Here is a 25074-nt window from a genome sequence, read left to right as displayed (position 1 = left end):
CATTCCGTACAAAGAGAGGAAGATAATTGAGGAATAGCTGACAAGGCCGAATGACACAAGAAATGCGATCCCAAATAATGTGAATGGTACCGCAGACTCGACAACAATGGCCACTATAGTGAAGTAATCCCTTGAAGCTTCGTGACCAAAATGATGTTGCATGAGCCTTGCACAAAATATTATGCGGCCACAGATGAGACAGGTAACAAGGACGTTGAGGCCAATGGTCAAGCAGATATACACCAATCCAACATGTACTTTCAGCCCCTCATAGAAATTGTGATTCGGGGAAGCACTAGTGATGAGGTTTAAAATCCCTAAAACTGTTGATTGACTGAGTAGCTGCAAGAGAAGAAGAGGACTAACGGACCGAGAGACGATAACCAGAGGCAACAGGGGACGAAAAGCATGCTGTAACTTCGACGCCAGACCGTGAAACATCGCAGAATCTGATTTAGTATCAGTGCACTCTTTCCGGGACGAACTAGAGAGTACACTCACGAGTAGACCATCAGTCATCAACTGCAGCAGGGTGGACGCAACCGCACTCATCGTCAGATACCACGCTGACATGTTGGCATTAAAGTATGCGGACGCTCCACCAGGATAGCCTGCATGATTAATCCACATCTCCTGTCCCGAAAATAATCGTGTGGTCACGAAGATCGTGATAAGGAAGATTAATATAGTGCTGAAGACCATGTAGAACTTGTCGGAGGGCCTGCGTTCTAATTGTTTGTCGAAATATGCTTGCATGGTGCTGAGATACAGCATCAAAACCACACCTGTAGACTATCAAGTCAGGAATAACAACATCTCCATGGTCAGACAGAGTGATTACCGTATAGAATGGAGTTGGAAACATTGCTAAAGTAGAATGAGTTTTGCAATATTGCGTCGGACATGACTGCAGCAGCCTCAGAGCTCCTAAGATGAAAATTCAGTGGTTAGCATGCGTATCCTCATGAGAGTGCGTCTCATAAATAAATATCTCGAAGCCCTGACATACAGAATTCAAAGGCAGTGAATCCGATGCCACGGTGGCCAATGTATATGGATCCTAGAGCAGGCAGGGCTGTCGCGGAGACATGGCACATTGCTTAATACAAAAATGGATATTTATTTTCACTTGTGCCGTGACTTTCACAAGCTACTTACCAAATATTTGCGAACACGCGCGCGCCGCGCGGGTGCCACACAAAGACAAAAAAGTGGGCAAGTTCAACATCATATTGTATTTGAGTAACGAGGGAAAGACAACGGAAGCACCTTGAGCACACTTTGATCGTGCCATCGACATCTCTTTGTTAGAAGTTTGGAATTCGGGCGAGGGAAGGTAGAAGCTTGGCCTAGGATGCGCAACGACAACTTAAATGATACGCAAGTAGTATGTAGAAACGCTGGTTAGTCAATCTTTATTGAGGATCAACGTGTACTATAAGCGCTACTAAGTACTAGTGGCCCATCAGTAAACCAGTGAGGCTCAGATATTAGTACTAGATTTTGTAGTGGTCATGACGAATTTTGTGAACATACACCAATGGGCGAAGTCGTGGCAGTGCACCGTAATCAAGCTCAAGCTCAAGTCAAAGGCCATGTCATAACAATATTTGACACACATAGTTTCAAGTTAGGCCTTCAAATTAGGACTCAGGTGTAACGCGATGTCAGGAATGTTGCAAACCTAGTGATCATGAGGCCGCAGGCGCCGCCACTCACTATGCCTGAGGCATGTGCATGAGACTTGGCTGCGGTGTCAGATAGCCGGGAGACGGCATTCAGGGTACCCTTGGCAGGCCTCAGGCTAGGGGCATATCAGAACGTGCGAGGGGCAAAGTGCCAGATTTAGTTTAGGAGTGAGCGTAGCACGTGATGTCAAGGCCGCGCCAACGCATGTACAAATTTTTTTGTATTCCTCACACTACTAATCACCCATTTCCTTGTCTTACAATGTCCTTCTGCTAGCTTGCTCCTAGCAAGAGCTCGATCGAACAGTGCACTTGTGGAATCTCGACACAAATCTACCTGTGAATCCCTTCGCCACGAAGCTGGCGTGTATTGTGTGACTCTTTCCGCTGATGGAAAGCTGCTAGTAACGGGTTGCAATGACCACAATGCGCACTCGTGGGACGTCCATCTCATACTAAGAGAAATTGGTCTTGACGACCTATTGTCTAATGTGAATCTAAATACGTTGCCCAGTCTCTATCCTGACGGTGTTCTTTCTTAGCTACCAAAAGATGAATCGAAAGCGTGCATCATCTCATGGCTATTTAATGATAGAGCATATCAATCTCCAACTCGTATAGGGCGTAGCTGACAAGCCGGTTTTGAAGGTATGTAACGCGTTTTTCAACATTTTCGATACTCTTAACCTGACATTCCAGGTTGGTACTATGAGACAGCTCGAGGATGCACATGTTTTTTGACTGCACGCAGGGGTGCGTTCATGTAGTAGTACTCTCGCCTTCTTGAGGTCACGTCCACGTGCAGCCATTAATCGCTTCTCCTCGTTCTCCCAACGCCCTCCTTCCATCGACCACGATGCAACATCATTTCAGCAGCACCCTAGGCAACGTTCTTCCCACCGACCCCTGTTGTGGATATTGCGGTCGTCGAGGATAAAAGGGTATCATATTCGCTTGACTATACCCCCACGGGTGCTCATGTATCTTGTAGACTTGATATGTTGCCCCACTCCGTAACAAAAAGAGCGAGATTCAAGTCACTCAGATCCAAGGACGTTCAAAGCCAACCTGTAGCATTATCATTGCCCCAGGGAACCACCACTACCGATTAAATGACCATGTCACGGTGTCGTTAATATGTTGATCGAATTCTGTGTTGACGTTTTTCTGCTTTACCTATTCTGGGTTCATGCATGTATTGTTACCGTGAGTGCAAGAATATCTTTCTTTTTAATTAGCAGGTGTGACTTGCTCGCTTTCAGTACGGAGTCCCAAATCAGGAATGAATATATGCTGTGATATTACGCACATGTAGAATTCAGACTCGATGCCCGGTTTGTGTTGTGACAAGGCCGCTGTATCAACATTCTGGGGAAAGTTCGAAGTGAGTCATGAGACTGCATCGAGCCTCGTGGTGGTGATAATTAAGTTCTTTACATCATACAGAGCGCGGGTTTTACGTCTGGAAGATCATGGCTTGTCTCTTTATAGACTATCATGATTCATCATTGATCATGGAACTATTATTCACTTAACTATCGATATGATGGCATCCGATTATCATCATGGGGTGTTAGCTATAAAACGTATCTCGTCGATATCCCTGATCTTCCATACCCTCCCAGCAGTAAACAAGTCGTGCATCATCTAGCGATGGCATTGGCAATCAAGGACGATGACGCTGTAAAGACACCTAAATATTTTCCTCCACTCTTGTCCAAGAAATTCAACATCACTGATGTTAAGCAAGATGCGCTCAAGTGGGATAAGGAGTGGGAAGCGGCGATCGCATCTTCAACCGCAGCAGACGTCCTCAAGGAGATGTCTTGTTTCTTAGATGACTCTGGCTTTACTCCTGATGCTATGGAGTTCTTCCACCAGGATCTTCGCAGGGTCCAAGATAATGTAGCCAAAATGCTGCATGACCTGTTCGACAAAGGTCACTTTGACACCATCTGGTTGTTGTTGAATGTCACGGAGAAGAAGAGACATATCAATGAAGGCCTGAAGGGGGCTTGTGAAGCACGTACATTGTGGGGGCAAGATTGTCGTGCTCTTTGCCTAGAGGTCACAGTTTCGAACCTCCTGATGCAGGGCGGGAAGGGCTTTGTCGACTTTCTCGCTCGCATCTTGGAGTCATCTGAGTCATCCCTTCAACCAGCATTTCTACCAAACTCATGGTGGGAACAGGCGTCAAACCTGCCAAATCCATGGTGGGAACAGACCCCAGCCACCGATGTTCCACCTTGAGGACAAGTATCCCAAAGCACAAAGCTTCTGTTCGAAGTCGCGACTATCAATAGGAATAAATTTATCGGCGAGTGTTTCTCGCTCATATAACATCATGCGAGTCTAACATTCCATGAACAGGACACTTTGTTCTGTCCTCAGTGTTTTCAGTCATAAGTGACATCACCAATCATAGTGAGGGGATGAAGGGGGTCCTGCACTTCATGGAGAATACAAAGGGATATGTCGCTCGAGCTGTAGCACAGGCCAAAATGACTTTCAGGGATAAACCTCTTGTCTGCTGTGAAAACTGCACGAAGACTCCAGAAGAAATTGGACAAGGTGTTCGCTTCATGGTGTACAGTGTTTGCAAAGCGAAACTCAACTTCGAGATACATTATTGTTCTCAGTGAGTAGAAGTCCTTTAATTTCGTCTTCATAACTCCCTCATGATGTTGCATCCACTAGATCCTGCCAGAAACAAGACTGGTCTCTTCACAAATGGGCTTGTGGCAAGAAGTCAGTGTCGAAGGGTCTAAGCGGAACCAAGGGAGACTCCCTTTGGGCATTCAGCAACTCCAATCCCACCGCCGAAATGCTTCGCAACTTTGACAAGGAAGGTCGGCAGCTCACGAGCCTCAGAGACATTGGCGTAAATCCCTGTAAGGGTAAACGCACCCCTGCTGCGGAGCGTCAAGCTGAGATGCTTGAAGCCGACCGAAATGTCGATTACTTCCTCTTCACTGCGAGCGGTGAAGCAGTTCGCTTTGTGATTGATGATCCAGGAGCTAAAATGATCTTCCAGATCAACTGCGGTTGGGTCATGACACAGGTTACTAGTGACACCGGCGTTGAGGCTATGGGAGAGTACATACTCAAAGTCATGAGCAGATATCCCAGATTGAGTCGGAGCATCATCCTGAAGCAACTCTGTGAGGAACACAGGGCGGGCACTACTGAAAAGATCATGTGGCTGGAGAAGAAGAGTCGAGAACATGGAGACAGTACATTTATAGAGAGTTGGGTGAAAGATTCTTCACCCCTGTTTGGGGGTTGGTCTTGGCTCGGACTGCTTTGAACGTTTTGAAGTGGTATAAATTTCTTTCTTGCTCACTCATGCCATGATCTCATTAATCCACGTTTACAGTTGCTATGCATGTCAGAGATTCAGGTTTCGCTTGCAGCCATTAACCATGTTCTTTTTAAAAATCTCAATTCCGCTTCGTTTTCATTTGGGTTGTCTTTGTCGATAGTCTTTGAATAAGTGTACAGTATCCGTTGATGTAGTACTCATTCCACAACTGACTGCATATTGAATTTTGCAACATTCACATTTACCGACACTAGGTCTGCTGCTTGCATGTGCAGTGCGCGAGGTAACAAAAGCTTTTCAAGTTTAAACTCCGTATTCATGGAATCCTGGTCCCTTGAAGTTCCCTTGCCATCACAAAGTTCCTCGCATGCAATGCCGCGGCCAGCTAGTAACCCACTCGAGCACTGGTCCTTTAACACTTGATTTTCCATAATAGCAGCACCCTGACTCAAGAGTCTTTGCCTATAACAACTTGAATATCTTCTCAGTGTAAGTTTTGTAAACAATATTCAGGGCCCACATCACCAAAACTTCAAAACCTATATATGGCAAGCGAAGGTCATCTCATGACATACCATCGGTCAACAGCCCCAGCAGGGTGACCTAGGCCCATCATGATGGATCAACTTCGTGTCGTCCATATATGCACGGATCAGGAATCGCTGTTGAGGATCAATCGTTCGTCATATGTGGGATGTATGCTGGTTTCTCATCATGCACTAGTCATTGCGAAGCCTTTAGAACTGCTGGGACGCTTATAATGTACTACCAGACTGATATTTCAGGATAAGCACATATCATTGTATCACCACATGGTGTGCATTACAGAAATCTACGACATGCATGATTGAAACTCTAAGGCGCTGAGTGACAACAAAAGTCCGATATAGTACAATGGCACGACAGCAATGCAAATGGAAAAGCAGTGAGTGATGGTGCACGGACAGCAACTGAGAGTAAATGAGATGAACGGTGAACTAGTTTTGAAGCAGTCAGACTAGTACACAAGGAATAAGAAATCTCGTACCAGAGAATGCCAAGTTACTTTCGACCCTTGCGTTTCTTACCAGCGCTCTTGCTGCTCTCACCTGCCTTGGCCCGCTTGCCTTTTTTTTGGACATTTTGCTGGAGAAGGGGCAACTTTGGATTCCGCGTCAGTCAGTGGGCTATCACTATCAACCAGAAGCTCCACAGATGGGCGCTTTTTAGACATGATGGTATGGGGCACAGTGGCGACTGAGGCAGGCTTCGGCAAATGATTAGTAGGAGCCAATGCTCATGCAGGAGACGGAGTAGGTGCAGGAGGAACATGAGCACCTGAACTTGAAGAAGCATGTTGAGTGGTAGGTTTGATGGGGCGAGGTCTAGGAATGGGCCTTGCAGCTGGCGACACAATCAGGTCTTCTGGAGGAGGGGTAGTTGCAGGAGAGGATAGTTCCATTCTTGACGTAGATGTAGTAGTTGTAGTGTCCATCATTGATGTTTCGGAGTCAGGCTCGAGAGGTGTTTTATTGGCTGCACGTCAACAGGTCCAGGCTGAAGGAAAGACAAGTGAAAAACGCATCATAAAATAAAATAAAACCGCACCTCAGCCTGTCCCTTTACTGTACGCATCACAAATTGTTTCTTCATCAAAGCATAGTCATCCTCTTCATCTTCGTTTTCGCTAAGGTTGAAGTCGAGTACACCCTTCTTATTAGTGAACACTGCACTTCAAAATTATAGAGCTTGAATATATTATGCGGGCGTGAAAAAAACAACACTCACTTATTCCACCACTCAAGAAGGGACTTCGCCCAATCGGGGTCGGGTGCCTCGTGAATAGCTTTGATGGTGCGGTAGTATGCATCACAGTAACTGTATTTTCCGTCATTCTCGGACCACTTGTCATGCGAGGATATTCCATAGCGAGCCTGCCACTGGTAGATTAAATCAGCTGTTGATATAATATTGGAAAATGTACTTGAATGAAGGCATAGGCAATGTGTTCCGCCTCTACCTTTTGCATGTTGTGAAGTTTTGCATTGCCAGAACGAACAGTAGTCTTCTCTCCGTCATCGATGAGTGCAGAGGAAGGACTCGTGTAAATATGCCTTAGAACCTGAATGTATGAGGAGTGTGTCAATAAACCTAATCCTACTATAAAAAAAACCCCTTACTCGTTTAAGGAGATAGCCTGGCAAAAATCCTTCCTGGACATTATCGGGGTCGAAGTCTTTTCCCAGAGGATTGCCGGCATAAGCAAGTGCCAGCCAAATGCTTGCATGAACTTTGATCTCGCCATTTTGCAGTTGCGCTTGAACTCTGTAAAGGAATGAGAGATAACACTAAATTAGAATTGTTATACATGTACTTTCTTGGCTCTTTTTGATAGGATTGCATGTGCTTGATTGGACAGAGCATACCGGCCAGCTGCGGGTGATTCATGCCCATCTTGGCACGAGACTTCGAATGGTCCGAGTAGATAGGAGGATGCAAGCCGTCGCTGTCAGGGTCAGAAGCTGCATAACGCCTGATGAAGGGCTTGAGATGACTTGTGTCTTCAGAGCGAATCTGGCCCATGATATCTTGCATCTGTTTGCGATAAGTCAACACAAAACAATTTGCACATACAGCAACCCTAGAGACGTACCTCAGCAAGAATCCTATCTAGTTCTCTTTGTTGCTTCTTGTTACCTCTAGCAAGCACACCCAGGTGCGGCACCAACAAGACAATCCTCTGAAAGGTATTCATGTGATGCTCTTGGACGTCCTTAGTCCTATGAAGAAATTAGTTGCTTAAGAAATGTCAACAAGATTCAAATACATACAGATGTGCGAGCATCTCCTTGCGCTCCTTTTTAGCAGCTTCGTCTTCTGGCTCGGATAAGTCTTGTGCAGCCTCATCTTGCCTCACCAGATTGGCAGTGCAGAATACGTCCCTCAGACTGCAGAACATGTTGATGCCACAAGGTATCCAGTGTGCAATATGCAAGCATCGATCCCTCGGACTCGTTCCCCTCTTACTATTACTAGACAATGCATTAATAATACCTTAAACAATGTGATGCGATCATTACCTTTCGTGTTTACCACCCCGATTGCCTTTTCTATAGATATATGCGCTATTAGTATATTGATCTTAGATTATTGAATGACCCAGACTTACTTGGCTACCTTTTTTGCATGTTTTCTAGCCTCCTTGCGAGGCTTGGCTTTGATTTCTGGAGACGGAAGGGATTCAATATCCGATGAAGATGAGTCATCTCCTGATCCAGATGATTGGGAGGACGAATCGCTATCAGAATCTGAGAGAATTACTGCAGGAGTAGGTCGTTTTGAGCCTTTTTTGTGAGCCATGGCCACGATGGAGCTAGGAGGTAAGATGAGATAAAGTGTAACTTAATCGCGCTGAGAGACATGTTGTTTTGACATATTGATATTGGGGTTTGAATCCACCTTGCCTCTGCGGCGCTGCCTTGCAATATCAAAACTGCCATAATCAGCTGCACAACGGTCTCATCAACATATATTTGCCTTCAGCCTGGTCTTGTCGGATGAGAATGTCCAGATTCAATTTGCCCTGGACGTGTAAGCTGTTGCTAGATGTGTTAGCCAAACTTTACGCTCTTTGCAGTGAGGATCTTAGGTGTGTGTCCTGAGCTTCTGACATTTGGATCAATGGCTCATTTCTGCCCGCCTTCAGAATAGACTTATCTAGATGTCGTGAATCATCACATTCACCTTGTCTGTATGTAGACATGACAAATCAGAATGGTTCCCTGATACAAGTACTCAAATGTGCGATGTTATCAGTTCAGCTCATCCAGCCATGCTTGTTGCACCTCACTGTGTGCTTTTGCACTATACCCTCACTTTGAACTACACCTGCACTACGCCCTCACTTCGCACTTTTAATCTATATGGATCTGCCTTGTCTTGCATGCGGCAGGACCTTTACAGCTCAGAAGAAACTCTCTGCGCATGTTTCGCAGTGCTCACAGAAACAGGCCTTGAAACTTGCTGACCCACTGTACCACACCAAGAAAAAGCGAAAGTCGGACAAGGCAAGCAGCAAGAAATCCAAACGAGCATAGAGTGATCATGCAGAATTAATTCAACTAGGTATTGACAATGAGGGCCCGCAAGATTATGCGGACATGGATATGGGTGCCAACACCATAGATTTTGAACAAGTGAGGTTTATTAACAGTTTCACTGTGATCTGATATTTAGACTACATATTGTGTTACAGCCCGAAAGTATTGCAGGACCATCAAACATCCCCCATTCACCCTCACCTCCCCCAGTCACTTCAAAGCACTCCGGACGTACGGTATGAATGCCTCGGTGCTTCATTGACTACCTCCCTGGATCAGCCATGCACCTTGCACATATGCCTTCCACTAACCAGCAGCAACGAGGGCGTGTTCTGCACGAAGCAGATGAATCTCAACATGTTCAATCACCATCTCCGTCCCCAGCACCATCTTCTGAGCCAGAAGATCCCCGCCCTGCGCACATCCCTTTCCAGACCAAACCTGACGTCATGGAACTTCATCGTGTGTACCCAACACATCCCACTTTAGCTCCAGAGGGTCTCTTGACCTTGGAGAGAGTGACAGATGCACCAATCCTGGACAGTGACCAAGCGGCACTTCGTGGAGTGCACCCTGGTCTCTCTACACCTGAAATTAGCGCCAAGCACTTGTTTGATGGCTTCTCAAACCACACTTCCGGAGTTCTGATGGCGTGGCATTACTCTGGCACCAATAGTAACTCGGCAGTCAATGTCAATCATCTTGCAGAGTTCTTAAGTTCAGATCCTCGTTGCTCCCTCGCTCACCTAAGTGGATTCAATTTCACGCACGAAATGAAGCTGTTGGACAAGTACATTGAAGATAAGTCTAACCCCTTTTGAGAGGAATACGGATGGCACCAATCTACTGTGAAGATCCGACTACCAAAGGAGAAGACAAAATTTCTATCAGAAACTGAGGCTCCTGAACTCGAGATCTCAGGTGTTCATCATCACTCTTTGACCAACATCATCACACATGTGTTCGAGAGTGACATCTCACAGTCATTCAATATGACACCGTTTGAACAGTTCTGGACTACACCCAATCATCGGACGGTCAAAGTGTTTGGGGAGGCATACACGTCCCCTGCACTGATGGAAGCTTACACAGAGGTCAATGCCCTCCCTCATGACCCTGAAGATCACCTTGAGCGTGTTGTTGCCTCGCTCATGGTGTGGTCAGATGCTACACACCTGGCGAACTTTGGGGATGCCTCCCTCTGGCCGTTTTACGTCTTTTTTGGGAATCAGTCCAAGTATACACGAGGCAAGCCCACGGCTCGTGCTTTGCATCATTTGGCATATATTCCAACAGTATGTACCACTCATTTTCATTAATATCAGTATCTCAGTATCTCCTTCAGCTTCCAAATAATCTACAAGAAATCTACGTGGATATCTTCGGCGAGGCTACAATGAGTGAAGTGCATACGCATCTGAAACATGAACTGATGCAAGCAATATGGAGGTTACTTCTGGATGGTAAGTTTATGGAAGCCTATGAACACAGAATAGTGATCCGGTGCTCTGATGGTATCACACGAAGAGTATTTCCACATTTCTTTTCATATTCGGCAGACTATCCTGAGAAGTAAGTACATGTTTCATTTGATGCATGACTGGACATGAGGCATTAATGTGTTTTTCACTGCGCAGGGTTCTACTCGCTACTATAAAGTCTCTCGGATGGCATCCCTGTCCATGCTGCCTGGTCAAGAAGGAGGATGTCCACAAGATGGGCATGAAACTCGACATGAAGGGTCGTGTGACTAACAGACGTGTTGACGACTTCTGATGACGGCGCAGTGTTGAAGAAGCCCGTACCTTGATTTTCCGGCTTGGAGTCCCTGTAGGTGGGAGTCGTGTCAAAGTGATACTTGATGAAGCCTCGCATGTTCCAATCATAGTAAGCAGCATTATATACTCTGCATCCTGTTAACTAATATATAGATTCAGTCTGCATTTTCTGAGAAACTCGCGCGACATGCATTCAACATGTTCAATATGTTCCTCGTCAATCAGCTTCACGAGTTTGAGCTTGGCACTTGGAAGGCCAAATTTACCCATTTGATGCGGATACTTCACGCAGCTGGAGGGAACATGATTCCAGATCTCAACAAACAGTAGTTTGATTTTGCGTACCAGTTGTCTTGCAAGCTCACAGTGTTTCATACTAGATACCGAAAAGTACCAACATTTGGCAGGGGAACTATACATCGCTTCCACAGTAACGCTTCTGCCATGAAAAAACTTGCAGCTCGTGACTTTGAGGACCTATTACAAGTATGTCTGAGTCAACTTTAATGATTGTTTATTTATTTTCAATCTTTCTAGTGTGCTATTCCCGTCTTTGAGAAGCTATTGCTGGACAACCATAATAAGATTGTCCTTGACCTTCTATTTGATCTCTCTGTTTGGCATGCATATGCCAAACTTCGAATGCACACAGAAGACTCGCTCACCTTGTTTGATACTGCAATGACGGTCTTAGGCCAATCTGTCCGAAAATTCTTCAAGACTACGTGTAGCTACTACCATACAACAGAACTCCCTCATGAGTATGCAGCACGAGGACGTCGAGAGGCTGCATTAGCAGCCAAACAACCTTCATCTTCAGGTAAAGGGAAGCAGAAGTCCAGTCCCAAGTTCAAGGCCCTCAATTTGTCGACTTACAAGTTTCATGCTCTTGGACATTATCCTAACACAATTCGATGTTTCGGTACTACAGACAGTTTTTCTACACAGCCGGTGAGATTATATCAAATTGAATGGTTGAATATCTGACATCCTATTTCTAGGGAGAACTCAAACATCGGCGAGCTAAGCGCTGGTACCCTAGGACAGCCAAGAATAAGAAGACCATGGTCACTACAATGACCCACCTCGAAGCCCATGAACAGGTAATTGCACGGATTGTCCAACGACGTGAGGAATTACTCAAGGCACCCAGCGTACCACATGAACGTACCTCACCTACCGCACACCATCATATTTCCAAATATCCCAAAGCATCATATGATATGACTGGATGGCTCGGCGACCTGGCAGAAGACCCGGCAGTCAAAGTAAGTAGTTCATTCAAGTATTTTTTGATTTATTCATATGGTGTCATAGGACTTCATTCCGAGATTGAAAAACCATCTATTGGCAAGATTACGTGGTCTCGAGTACTCTGGAGACGAGTATGCATTCTCTGATGAAGATAGGAGCCAGGTGATTCTCACTAACAATCAGCTCTACGAACACAGTATCCTGCGCATCAACTATACAACCTACGACCTTCGCTGCGAGCAAGATTCAATGAATCCCCAAAATCATGCTGACATCATGATGTTGTCACATGAGAATGACGAGGACCTGACATCCCTATTGGTATGCTCGTATTATCAAGGTATTCCATGTCAATGTGTGGTACTATGGTCCCGGTGGTTCTCAAGCAGCACCTACTCACATGCATGTGTTGTTTGTGTGTTGGTTCAGGCGAGACATTGCCTTCAAAGCTGGGTGGTCTGCCAAATGACTCCATTGCATTGGATTTTTCAGTCGAGATGATCCTGACAGCTTTGGCTTCGTCGATCCCGATCAAGTGATCTGGGGAGTTCACTTAATTCCTGGATTTGCATATGGACAGACTGACACCCAACTTGGACATTCATTCGTCCGTCCGCCTGAAGACAAGGATATGGACTACATGTATTATTATGTGAATCAGTACATATTGCCTTTGCTACTGCTACGGTGTACGCTCATCTAATTATTCATTTAGTTTCGTAGATAGGGATATGTTCATGCGTTTTCAAGGAGGTGATGTGGGCCACAAGATGCCCGAAGATCTATACAAGCTTCTGCAGAGTGACGTCAATGTGGAGGACGCAGATGAGAACAAAGACCTTAATTTTGGAGAGTTGGACGAACCTTGGGGAGGGGATGCCGAAGAGATTGACGAGGAGGGCAGTGAGAATAGCGAGGATGAAAATACTAACAATTTGGACGAGGAAGATGCAATTGTAGCTGACGAGGGAGAGGAGCTTGATGAGGATGTTCTTGCACAAGAGGGATATGGAGCTTTGTAATTATCACACTTTATCAGACTCGGAACGCATGCTAAGGGAATATCACGCATGGATCAGACTTATAACAGTATATCATTTGAATCCAAGTACAATGTATACATGAATCCGCGATGGACTCGACGAGCTCCTTCCATTGACTGTGCGTTCGAAGTGGACTGTATGCATTGCGCAGAATATCAGGGAGGGATCAAACTTAGAGCAGTATATCATTGGTATATCAGGATCATAGAAGGATCTCATTTGCATAGCATACATGGGAACAACGGTAAGCTATGAACTACTCGACGTCATAATGATCGAGCGCTGGCGTCATCTTTTCAACACTCAAAACCCGTGACCCAGAAAATCCCGTGACCGTCAGCCGAATAAGGTAATACCGGTTTTCTGGACTTTTGGTGATGCAGGCTGGTATATTTGTTGTACAGCAGCAGTATCGCTCTAATTAGGAGAACGGGATACGGTATTGAGGAGATATCAGAGACGAACGAGAGACGAGACTGCTGATATTGTATTTACCGAGTTGCTACTATTCCGAGTCGAAGAGCGGACTGATCCCGAAGGGGTGTCCTCGTAATATGTATGAAGACTTAGCACTTAGTCGTCGCTAAAAGAATGACAACGTGTTTGTTAAAACATAATAGCACACTCATTCTGACTGCAGTTCCCTCCGTACAAACAAATCAATTGCTGTGGAGAATGCAGCAAATGCCAATCCACTACCTTAGGTCGCGCAAGAACACCGCCAACAACGAAGTCTGCAGCAATCGGGTTTAGTAATTATATCATTCTTCTCGGTATTGGTCAAGGCGAGAGATTTGGTCAAAGAACATCTTCAATTACACACTCTATATCTGGCGAACAGTGACGCCGCCCGGCCAATGCTGCAACTTTTCCGAAGCCCTTCCATTTTTCCGCACCCCCTACCCATTTCCTTACATAAATATTTCACGAGCCTTCTGGATGTTATTTCATACCGGTTTGAGTGGATTGCTGTAGTAAAGGATCCTCGTATGTGAGAAAAATGCGCCAATGCCAAGACTTGGACTTGCTGATCATGATAACTTATAAGTATGATTTGAGCGTTTTCGAACATGATGCACTTACCGCCGACACCGGCAATAACCGTCATCCTTCGAGTAGTTGCTGAGTTGATGGCGGTTCCTGGAAGATCCCTGCAGGAAACATTGGAGCAACCAGTGGAAAGCTCACAGTTACTTTCAAATGTTAATGAAGGACCACACATAGCAAAGCTTCGTCGCATGAGCGCAGTCGTTTACTCAAAACGTCACAGTAGCGCATTACTCGGAGAGCTTCTCGATATCGACGAGCTCTCTCAGTCTTATTCACAATACGAGAAAGTGGTGCTAGAACGGTACTGCAATGCAACACATAATGCAGACTATAGAAACGTGACATCAAGAGAAAGAGAAGAAACAGTATGAGCGTGAACACGAACAGAACGCGTATATGGACACTGGTCAGTATCAATAACACATACGTACAAAAATAGAGACTAGGCAGAAAGCACCCTTTACGCGTTCACCTACTGCCAGTATTGGCGACCTGGCTGGTATGGGTAGAAGTTGCCTTCTGAATTAGCCTGCACCTGCGGGTACTGTCCCCGCACGCCGCGGCCTGCAGGTTGCTGTTGCACACCAACCCCTTGCCCTGAATCTTTGCGGTAAGATGCCTCAGGCGACCCGCTCTGTGCAGCTACTCCCCGACCCAAAAACCCCTGTCCATGTCCGTACAATTGCCTCTCACTGGATGTATGGTGGTTGTTTTGCGTCTGCTGCTGCGGGGGCTGGTGGTACCCGATATCATCGGTATACCCGCCAAATCCGCGTTGCACGCCCGCACCCATACTCAACCCGTCACTCTGTTTTGCGGGCTGGTGTTGATGCTGGAACATTGCTGGCGGAGTAGGAGCAGGGTACTTAACAAAGGGTGTAGGGTAACCTTGGTTGTAGGGACTGCCATAATACTGGTTTTGAGGATACGGATAAAAGTAGGGCATCGGCGGGGCGTAGGGTTGCTGTGTGCTTGCGGTAGCAGGTTGCGATGACTGAGATGTAGAGGGAGGGATAACCGACGAGGGGGGTTGTGAATGTTGGTGCTGGTGTTGTGAGGTAGGAAGACCCTTGACATCATCATGACCTAGGACATTACGATTGCCGCCAAACCCTGGAGATTGCGCATATGAGTCATAAAAACCTTGCTGCACTTATAATCAGAACACAAGATACAACAAGCCGGAACAGTGTACTGACACGTTGATTGTCACCATAGTATTCACTACCTCCAAAGCCGCTCAAGTGGCTACCTTGCGATTGGTGCTGCTGATGCTGCGTCCCAATCTGTCCAAAGGGACCCATACCACCACTCATGGATGCACTGTAGTCCTGCTGTTGAGGAGGCGTTGGTGCATTGAAGTATGGTGCATCTTGCCGGAAGTACGCCGCGGACTGGGCCTGCACCTGCTGGGCAGGGGTGTATTGTTGAGACTGCGTTTGCGGGCTGTCTAAGTGCAAGTGGGCAGCATACGGCTGAAGTTGTGGTAATTGCTGAGGTTGGTGCTGGGGTTGATGTTGAGGCTGGTGTTGAGGCTGGTGTTGAGGTTGATGCTGCGGCTGCGGCTGCGGCTGGTGTGGCGGCTGGTGCTGGTGTTGATGCTGAGGCTGGTGCTGCGGCTGCGAGGGAGGCTGCTGGGTGAAGCTGGTGCTCGACGGCGGAAGTGTAGGAAGGGACATCGAAGGTGCAAGAGCATGTTGAGGTACCTGTGGGATTGGTGCTGTAGGTTGGGGAGGTACAAATTGAGTTGTTTGCGAAGGTGGAAGAACAGGCTGCACTGGAGGCGGGAGAACAGGCTGCGAGGGAGAAGTAGCGATAGAGGCGGCGACAGACGGTGCAGACGCGGGAGTGATCTGTTGAGGTTCTTGTTGCTGAACAGGTGGAGGAGGCGCAAGAGGCGAGAGTGGCTGTGTGGCCTGCTGTGGGGATGGCTGCTGTTCAACTACGGAAGGTTCGACGCTGACCAAAAGATATCAGTTGATGATCCTCATATTAGTTCTAAATTTTGACTCACGGCATGGGCTCGATGACGTCTCCACCAAGACTCAAACTTCCAAACTGCATGCCTACTTTGTCCAGGCCAGGAGTGAAACTAGTCGACAAAGGCATGACAACAGCTTGATCGATGCCCTTGTACTTGCTACGAACCGCGGGCCGCGAAGAAAGAGATACAGGCGATTTGGACCGAGTAGGCGCATCCTGCTTTTGAATTTGGGTCGGAAGAGCTGACACGACAGCCACAGGCTCGGGTGCGGGAGCAGCGGGTTCCTCCTGTACTGCAGTGGGGGGCTCCGGTACGGGTTCTGGCTCCGACATCGACAGAGGTTGAGAAGTAACCCAAGCGTCTACAGGGGGTTGGTGTTGGGCTTGGTGTTGAGGCTCATCATCCCATTCAGGAGGCTGGACGGTTGTCGGATCCTCCCAACCTTCAGATACTGGTTCTACATTGCCATTAACAGCTGGTGGAAGAGGAGCGTGTTCAAAGGCTGATTCGGATGCAGGGGCGATAACTGATGGTAAAGGAGGCGCAGGGGGTGACGCTGCGACGAGTTTCTCTTGTGGTCTGCGCACAAGTAATGATTAGCTGTGGAAGATCAAACTAAATTCTTAATCGATGCGCACTTTGCAATCTGAGCCCAGGAAAGTTTGGAAGTTGCCGGCAGTTTAGCAGATGATATAGGAGGTTTGGACACGGTAGCCACATTACCCCAGCCAGTATTAGCACTCCACGGAGCAGAAATCGTGGGCTGCGATTGAGCAGGAGCCGATTCAGCAATTATAGGCTCTGAAGGCCAGGTGGTAGCTGTAGTCAATTCATTTGCATCCTGCGCAACACTCCAACCTCCATTCAACTCTGGCTTATCAACAGCATGTTCAGTGAGATCCTCAACCTGCGCTGGCTTGTCTTCGGGAGCGGGGGCAGAAGATTTGGCACGAGAAGAAGTATGACCATTGACTGCAGGTGCACCCCGTGCGCCACCTCGACCACGACCGCCTCTACCAGAACCACCGCGTCCCCCGCGTCCACCTCGACCGCCGCGCGAGTCACTACGTGAGATGTTTGGGTCCTTTGACGGTGCGTGCTGAGCTACAGGAGTCTTTTTGTCCTTTTTGCGCGTAACTGAACCCCATTGTTCTGCGTGCCCTATGGGTTGTTACGGAATTAACAAAACCATGACAAGAAAAATGGAAAAACGAATACGACATACCTTCACTGATTCGAGTGACTGCAAGCTCAAGATCACCGCCGACCTCATTGAGGAGAGACTGGAGATCTGAAAGTATGGATAATTAACGAAACGTCATGTTGTAAAATAAGGACGCACCTTCATTTGACCAGGCAGGGAATAGTTCTTGGAGTGTTGGAACTTGAGGGTGAAATTTTGATTCCGAGGGATCAGAGGGCAGTTTGTTTCTGAACGCGGCTGATTTATATGAAGACATATTCAACAAGGACGGACAACGACGACGAGACTGACGAGCAAAAGGTAAGAAGGACTGGTGGAGTTTGAAAATTCTAAAATACTAAATTATCCGGTCATAACATCCAGTAGGACACCACCTATAAGGGGGTCGATGCGGAAGCTCATTTAGGATGATAGTCCGTACCTAGTAGTCTATCTGTATTCGAATGTCACAGATGTCAGACTTGGGAGAAAACTAGATGAACAGATAGAGTTACGGTAAGGTCCCCCCCATTATATAAATCTGTAACAGGCTGTATAGATAGATATACTTGTACACTTCTAGTTGTTAGTACACTCTTGTACAAATATTACTTTTTATACAATAATTGAAATTTACACAGATTTCTACAGGAAGTATACTCTTTAAGGTTCACTTTGATGTGATTTGGAGGAAACAATGACATTATCAGAAATGTTAGCTATGAGAAGTGAACTGGGATGACAGGATTGGTGATGGGTTTTTGGGCAAAGGCATGCAGTGCTTTCTGGCCCTAGGGAAAGACCTAGATAGACTAAAAGAGTTGAGCTTCAATTCTCAAGTACTAATGGGACTAGATCAATCTTTGGTTAATGCTCTGACATCTATGATCTGGAAATCAACCTGAAATTGATATGACCAGGTAGAGCTGACAAATAGAACCCATTATGATCTCTTGATTTAGAATTATATATCATTATCTTTGCACAACATGTATATGAAAAAATATATGATTATGCCAGGAACATATCATTTTGATATGCACCTTACAAGTGCACAACAAATATATGAATGAATGTACTATGACTATGCTAGGGAAATGTCATTTTGATATGGACCTTACAAGTGTGCAACAAATATATGAATGAATAGTGGTACTCAAAATAACTTTTGAAACCTTTTAGAACCTTTTGAAAACTTGCTTAACATGCTAAACACACTCTGAATTCTTGGTTAAAGTTGGTTTCAACTTGCTCAAAACATGCTCAGCGCATGTTGGCACAAAGTTGGAGATTCAAACACTAAAAATTTTTCAAAATGTATGTTCATAGGGGAAAGTCGTACATAGAGTAAAAAAAAGCAACCCATAGTAGATATACATTATATTTCAAATGTTAACATTCATAAAAAAAGAGGGAGCAGGAGCAGGAGCGAATTGTGAACTCCCAGCATGAGGTGTTTCAAAGGCATTTGCGTGATAAGGTATATGAGGGCCCGGAGAGTATGTATTGGCCATATTGTGAAGGCGCAGTACTGGAAGGAAGGTAGTGAATGCCGGAGGGACTAAATAAGTGCCGAGGGGAGGAGGACACATGAAAAAGATCTGCAGATGTAAGGTAAAGTGAAAGATGATGTGGAGAGTATGGCTACCTTCGAGCTGCTTTCCAGGATGTTGCCGCCCCTCGAGCCTGGAGTTGAAGTGGATGATGGATCTTGAGTAGTGCTATGCTCTTGTGGGCCCATACTGGTGCGGTAATGTTTGGCAGATAAGCCATAGTCATTTCGCAGTTGCTCAGCAAGTTCCTCACACTCCAACTTCAAGAAGCCATGCACAATCCCAGTATGGGTAGCATGCTGTGACTTGATGAAACCAGCAATGGCTTGAACCGCCTTCTTTTTCATGGACGGTTTAGGCTGTACTGCGGCATAGTACAGGTTGGGGTGGTTGAAAGACTGCATCAGGCATAAGGGGTCGTGTAAACCTATGAGCCGGCTGGATTGGAGTGAGTGCAGAGTCAATCCCACAAGAAGGGGAGTGTAGAAGGTGTAGGGGGTAGTGAGGAACCAGTGGCTTGGCGGTAAAATTGAGCCGCTGTTGGTCATGTGTGGGACTGGCACTAGAATAGATTTCCTGTAAGATAAGGGTGAATATGTTAGCTGGAACTTACAGGAGGCAAAAAAAATACTTACCTTGGGTTGGTGACACCTGAAAATTTGATGTCCTGCTCAGTGCTGTGTGTAAGCATTGAGGCTGGATGGTGAGGTCGACGATGGCATCAGCATGCTCACTGTGAGACAAAACTTTGGAACTTTCCGAAATTTCAAACTCCGCCACAAACTATGTCACATATACACAAATGGATAGGAGTTTTGATTCCCTCGACTCCCCGATTGTGACCATGCCTCAACCATCCATCCGTAAAGAACTCCTGGCTATTGTAGACCAGGTCGAACTTTTCCTGGCCAAGCTACAGTACCAGGATATCCTGGATGATTGGTCTGACTTTGAGAGCAATTCTGACTCCGAGGACTCCCTTTCCACTACTTCAGATGATGATAATTCAATCAATCTATCTTTTAGCTTGCCTTCCCCCCCTCCCCCCTCTCCCCTATGACAGGGGCTTCAGATTCTTCCAGTGATGGTTCTATATCCTCCGATGACATTGCTGTGCCTTACAACCACCTCCGTGACACCATTAATGCTCTTCGTGATGAGGTTAAGAGGGCTTGTGTACTCCATAAGCCCAATGAGCCTCCCCCATGAGCACCTCAGCTTCACATGTTGGTTCATCATGAAGAACACCGCCCTCACTTATTTCAGCAAAAACTCCATGTTAACCCCGAGATCTTTGATGACATCCTCAATTTTATCTCTGATCATTCCATCTTCCAAAACCAGTCCAACAATCCTCAGCCCCCTGTCTCCATTCAACTTGCCATTTTTTTGAATCAAGCTGGCCACTATGGAAATGCTATTACTCTTGAAGATGTTGCTCAATGGGCAGGCATGAGTGTTGGGTCTGTGGTTAATCGCACTAATCGTGTGATGATTGCAGTGCTTGATGCTCACGATCAGTTTATCTGCTTCCCAGTGGATAATTCTGAGGATGCTGACTTGGCTTGCAAATTTGCCGAGTCGTGTACCTGCCCAGAGTGGAAGGGTGGCTTTCTAGCAATTGATGGCTCAACTATGAATCTTTTCACCAAACCTGGTTACTTTGGTGAGACATTTTATGATAGGAAATCTAAATATTCCCTTGGCTGTCAGGTATTTTTTTTTTGATCTTCATGTGCAAAAATTGATTTAATTCTAGGCAGTCATTTTGCCCCATAACCTTCTCATTGTGGATTATTCTCTGGGTCATCCTGGGAGTGTCCATGATGCATTCGCTTTTCGATCTACCCATCTCTATGAAGAGCATGCTGACCTTCTACCTGATAGTCATTGGGTGTGGGCTGACAGTGCATATCCATTGGAGCCATGGTGCATTGCCCCTTTCAAGAAGCCTCGCAATGGGCGGTTGACTAAGGACCAGAAGACATTTAATTATCATCTCTCTAAGGTATTTTTTTTTGAGATTTATATTTCAGTAAATTGAATTTTTTTAGATCCATGTTCGTGTTGAACACAGATTTGCTGTTTTGAAGGGATGGTTCCAGTCCCCTTTGAGAGCTCCAGTTCAGAATTCAGGCTGAGAAAGACCTTGAGTTTGCCGTGCAGTGGATCAAGTGCTGCATTATCCTACACAACATGATCATTCACTTTGAAATCGAGCATCGCAAGAGGGATGGAACATACAAGAGTTCTCTAAAGTGAGCTCGTGCCGAGGGGGAAGATTTCATTGATTGAGAAGTTGAGTATCCAGATGGTGAAGAAGTTGTTGAGGACAGGACTTATGAAGGGACTCCAGGTCAAGCTGCTCGTGCAAGGCTGATGAATGCACTCTTTGACAGTCCTCACTCAAATGCACACCATAGGGAAGGATGATTCACCACAATGTTTGATTGAACATGTACTACCACTTAAACACCTGTACAACAAATGTATGTAGCTATGTAAATATCAATCAAGAAAGCACCAACAATTACAAGACCAAAAACATGTGCATGCAATGGAAAAAAAAAACATAAGGATGTAAACAAACATACAGCAACAAATGACATAGTGACAACAGATAGATGAGCGACGATGAGATGATAATGAGATAACAAGACGACGACAATGATGAGATGGTGATGACGATGACGAGACAATGACAATGAGATGATGATGACAACGAGACAACAACGATAGCGAGACGATGATGATGACAACGATGAGATGATGATGATGATGATGACGACGGAGATGATGACACAGAGACATGGAGACACGATGACATGACAGAGACAATGGAGATGACAACATGACGAAAAAAAGACTCATCCAGCTCCTCCATCTGATGCGGCCTTGCCAGCCTGCATCATTTGGTGGTACTGGATTTTGAGTCGAAGGGTCTCTGCCTCTTTCTCAAGCACCAACGAATGGGCTTCATGGACTTGGATATCCATCTCGTGAAGGTGAATTTTGGTGTCCTTAGTCTCCTGCAGCTGCTGATGGCTTACAGTGGCTTGGGAGGCCTCATATTTGTGGTTAGTGCGAAGCCACTCATACTTTTTGATATTGTGATTGTGCTTGCTCTTCATGTCGAGCTTCATGAGGAAGCACTGGTGCTTGCTGTCGTGGCGGGACATGGCATCAGAGTGCATACTCTGGATCTCATCCTTCATCTGGTCCACCTGTTCCATCATGTCCAATTTCGCTTTTTTCTTCTTCAAACTGCTGGTGCTGGTTGGGAGTGACATCTGGGGAGTTGGGGACACAAAGTAGTCTGACGTTGAGGTAGTATTTCGTGTCATCGACATGCTCCACGACATCTCTGATGGTCGTCTGCATTGTCCCCCATGGCTCAACGGCTTCTGTAAGCCAAACACTGAGTGGTTGTTATAGGAAGATGCCAGGGATTTTGTAGGCCTGTGGAATGGTTCTGGAGTGTTAGGAGGGGGCGATGGTGATGAGGGAAGCTGCTGTTTCTTCCCCGCAACACGGGAAGGGCTATCGGTTGTCCTGTTGACCATCATATCATCATCTTCGAAATAATCTCCAAGTGGGGCATCAAATGGTCCGCTAATGTCTTGATCGAAGTCATCATCTTTGGCGTTATGATTGTCGAGGGTGTCTTGTGGTGTTGGGAGACCAGGAAGGTGGAATTGGGGGATGTATTATAAGGGGCGGTATGGGAGGGAGCAGGAGCTGGAGTGAAGGGAGCAGGAGCCAGAGTGAGGGGAGCAGCAGCTTGAGTGAAGGGAGCAGCAGCTGGAGTGAAAGGAGCAGCAGCCGGAGTGAAGGGAGTAGCAGCTGGAGTGAGGGGAGCAGGAGCCGAAGTGAGAGCAGGAGCAGGAGCGAATTGCAAACTCCCAGCGTGAGGTGTTTCAAGGGTATTTGCATGATGAGGTATATGAGGGCCAGGAGAGTATGCTTGGCCATAATGTGAAGGCACAGTACTGGAAGGTGAGGGATATGTGGGAGCGTGAGGTGACCATTGCAAAGTAGTGCTGAAGTGTGTGGGGGGACCAGCCCCACCACGCAATTGAACGAGTGAATATAGCACACTGGCGTGATCAATGCCCGGCTTTGAGGAGTGGGTGACTGTGGCCATGGACGAATTAGAATGTTAAATTACATCTAATTCTGTGTACCATGGCAGCTCTGAAAGTGCTGCATCTACGATGATCAATCAATTGAGAACTAAAAAATTGAGACAGGGACTCACCTAATAGATTCTTTGCTTGGGTCCCTTCAGCTGACATCACACCAGCACTGGTGCTGCTAAATGTCACCTTAAGTTTCTTGTATTTACCCCTAAGACTGCACAAATTCTAGTATTTTTATGAACAGAACAAAAAAATAAAACAACATACGTTCCAATATGGTTGCCAACTGCATCACAGAATTTTTTGGGATTGATGGTGTATGTAGCACCATACTTAGGGTGGCCTGCAAATAAGAGCTTGGCGATATTCTGGTAGATTTGGCCTTTATCCGACCCTGATGGATGGTCGTCGACAGCGGCCATTGCTTTTTTCCCATCAGAGTAAAATAGGACCCTACAATCAGCAGCTTGAGTCGTCAGATAATTTACCAATGTATCAGTCAGAGCGTGGTTGCTTTGCCACTGAATAGCTAGTCGTGGTCCAGATGATTCTTTGGGTGGTCCTCGAGAGGTTGATGCATCGTCCATTGCCCTCAAGTCCAATGGAGCATTAGATTTGAGGTGTGCAGAACATTGAACACATTAATGATGGGCAGGAGGCATAGTTGTTTCGAAGTCCAACGTACAATGCTGGCCTGACCTTGAATCAGCCGAGGTTTCTAGCCGTGAGTTTGAAGCATTTAGCCAGCATTTAACTGAGTTTCAAAACCTTCCAAAACCTATTTTGAGTACCACTAATATATGACTATGCTAGGGAAGTGTCATTTTCATATGGACCTTACAAGTATGCAACAAATATATGAATGAATATATGACTATGCTATGGAAATGTCATGTTGATGTGCCATTATAGGTAGCGGTCAATGTGACATGTGGTCTTTCATAGACTAGTATTAGCTGGCTGATGGTGATCAAACTTATAATATGTTGTGACACCTAGGCATATGCGCAGGTATGGGTAACCTGTGCAGGTCATGGGTATGGGTAGGGGTCTGCATTTTGGGTACCTGGACCCTCACCTGCACCTGCACACTCAGATTTGACCAGTACATTACCTAATTGAGAACTATAGCGGTACTTCCACTTGTATTCAACTGCCTATTGCTAATGCTTACACCTGCCTACTATAGTGTGTTATGCACCTCCATCTTCTTCAACACAATACCTACCCTCAAGTTCCACAGACAAAGTGAGTTTGTTGATCCTCCTTTGAGTTTGAGCTACACTGATCAAAGTTGTTGCCTGCCATTCACAGTTTATGAGTGCATTGATCCTCCTTTGAGTCCAAGCCACACTGATACAAGCTGTTGCCTGCCATTGGTAGTTCATGAGTCTGTTGATTCTCCTTTGAGTTCGAGCCATGCTGATCCAAGTTGTTGCCTGCTGTTCACAGTTTGTGAGTCTGTCGATCCTCCTTTGAGTCTAAGCCACGCTGATCCAAGCTGTTGCCTGCTGTTTGCAGTTTGTAAGTCTGTTGATCCTCCTTCAAGCTTAAGCCACTAGACTGGTGACCAGCCCGTCTATGAGGCAAACCGTCGATAGATGGACTGGTAAAACTGGGTTTGAATTTGGATCAAGAGCGGATTCTCAGGATAACGTGATGTATAAACCTTTTTTGGAATATCAAAGCCATGTGAACTTTTGCTAAGGCCTTTGCAAGTACCGCTAAGTTTGATCGATGTGCGTGCTGTTTGACACATTAACGTTCATATCAGACTCATTCCATCACTTCTTGTATATTTATTCTGCTTTCCGTATTCAACCTACTACTCGAAGGATGCCGGTCTCTTCGACAGTTCTCAATGAGAACTTCAATCGATCTGTTGACTCTGGTTTCATAGACATTACAACAGGTCTCCCTGTGGCTGCTGTGGCAACTCCGTCGCGTCTCTCACCTCACGAACATGTCAAATCTGTTGTCAAGATCCTCAGAGAAGGCCAC

At 46.1% G+C, this 25074-nt stretch overlaps 3 protein-coding genes across 3 annotated transcripts; all 3 read right to left on the bottom strand.

The window, feature by feature from the left end:
- Positions 1-6573: 6573 nt before the first annotated feature.
- F5891DRAFT_989309 (uncharacterized protein) lies at positions 6574-8349 on the bottom strand (the record flags this gene model as incomplete). The annotated part of the gene is made up of 9 exons (XM_041378055.1): positions 6574-6721; positions 6778-6929; positions 6974-7111; positions 7170-7314; positions 7364-7584; positions 7643-7769; positions 7821-8021; positions 8070-8099; positions 8159-8349. The coding sequence occupies 9 exons, from the start codon at positions 8347-8349 to the stop codon at positions 6574-6576; spliced, it is 1353 nt and encodes a 450-aa protein (XP_041216508.1).
- A 6085-nt stretch (positions 8350-14434) lies between these two features.
- F5891DRAFT_1085099 (uncharacterized protein) lies at positions 14435-17714 on the bottom strand. Its single transcript, XM_041363463.1, has 6 exons — positions 17541-17714; positions 17424-17489; positions 16837-17359; positions 16229-16777; positions 15414-16173; positions 14435-15361 (listed from the first exon to the last, which is right to left on the bottom strand). Exons 1-6 carry the CDS (start codon positions 17656-17658, stop codon positions 14687-14689), a joined length of 2691 nt encoding a protein of 896 aa, XP_041216507.1. The 5' UTR covers positions 17659-17714; the 3' UTR covers positions 14435-14686.
- A 1052-nt stretch (positions 17715-18766) lies between these two features.
- Positions 18767-19625, bottom strand: F5891DRAFT_1201395 (uncharacterized protein; the record flags this gene model as incomplete). The annotated part of the gene is made up of 3 exons (XM_041368880.1): positions 18767-18982; positions 19030-19510; positions 19570-19625. The coding sequence occupies 3 exons, from the start codon at positions 19623-19625 to the stop codon at positions 18767-18769; spliced, it is 753 nt and encodes a 250-aa protein (XP_041216506.1).
- Between the last annotated feature and the right edge of the window lie 5449 nt (positions 19626-25074).

The sequence above is a fragment of the Suillus fuscotomentosus genome (genome assembly GCF_016647785.1).
Source record: "Suillus fuscotomentosus strain FC203 chromosome Unknown F5891scaffold_296, whole genome shotgun sequence".
In the NCBI taxonomy this organism is placed as follows: domain Eukaryota; kingdom Fungi; phylum Basidiomycota; class Agaricomycetes; order Boletales; family Suillaceae; genus Suillus; species Suillus fuscotomentosus.
This window is presented reverse-complemented; position numbering and strand designations above follow the sequence as displayed.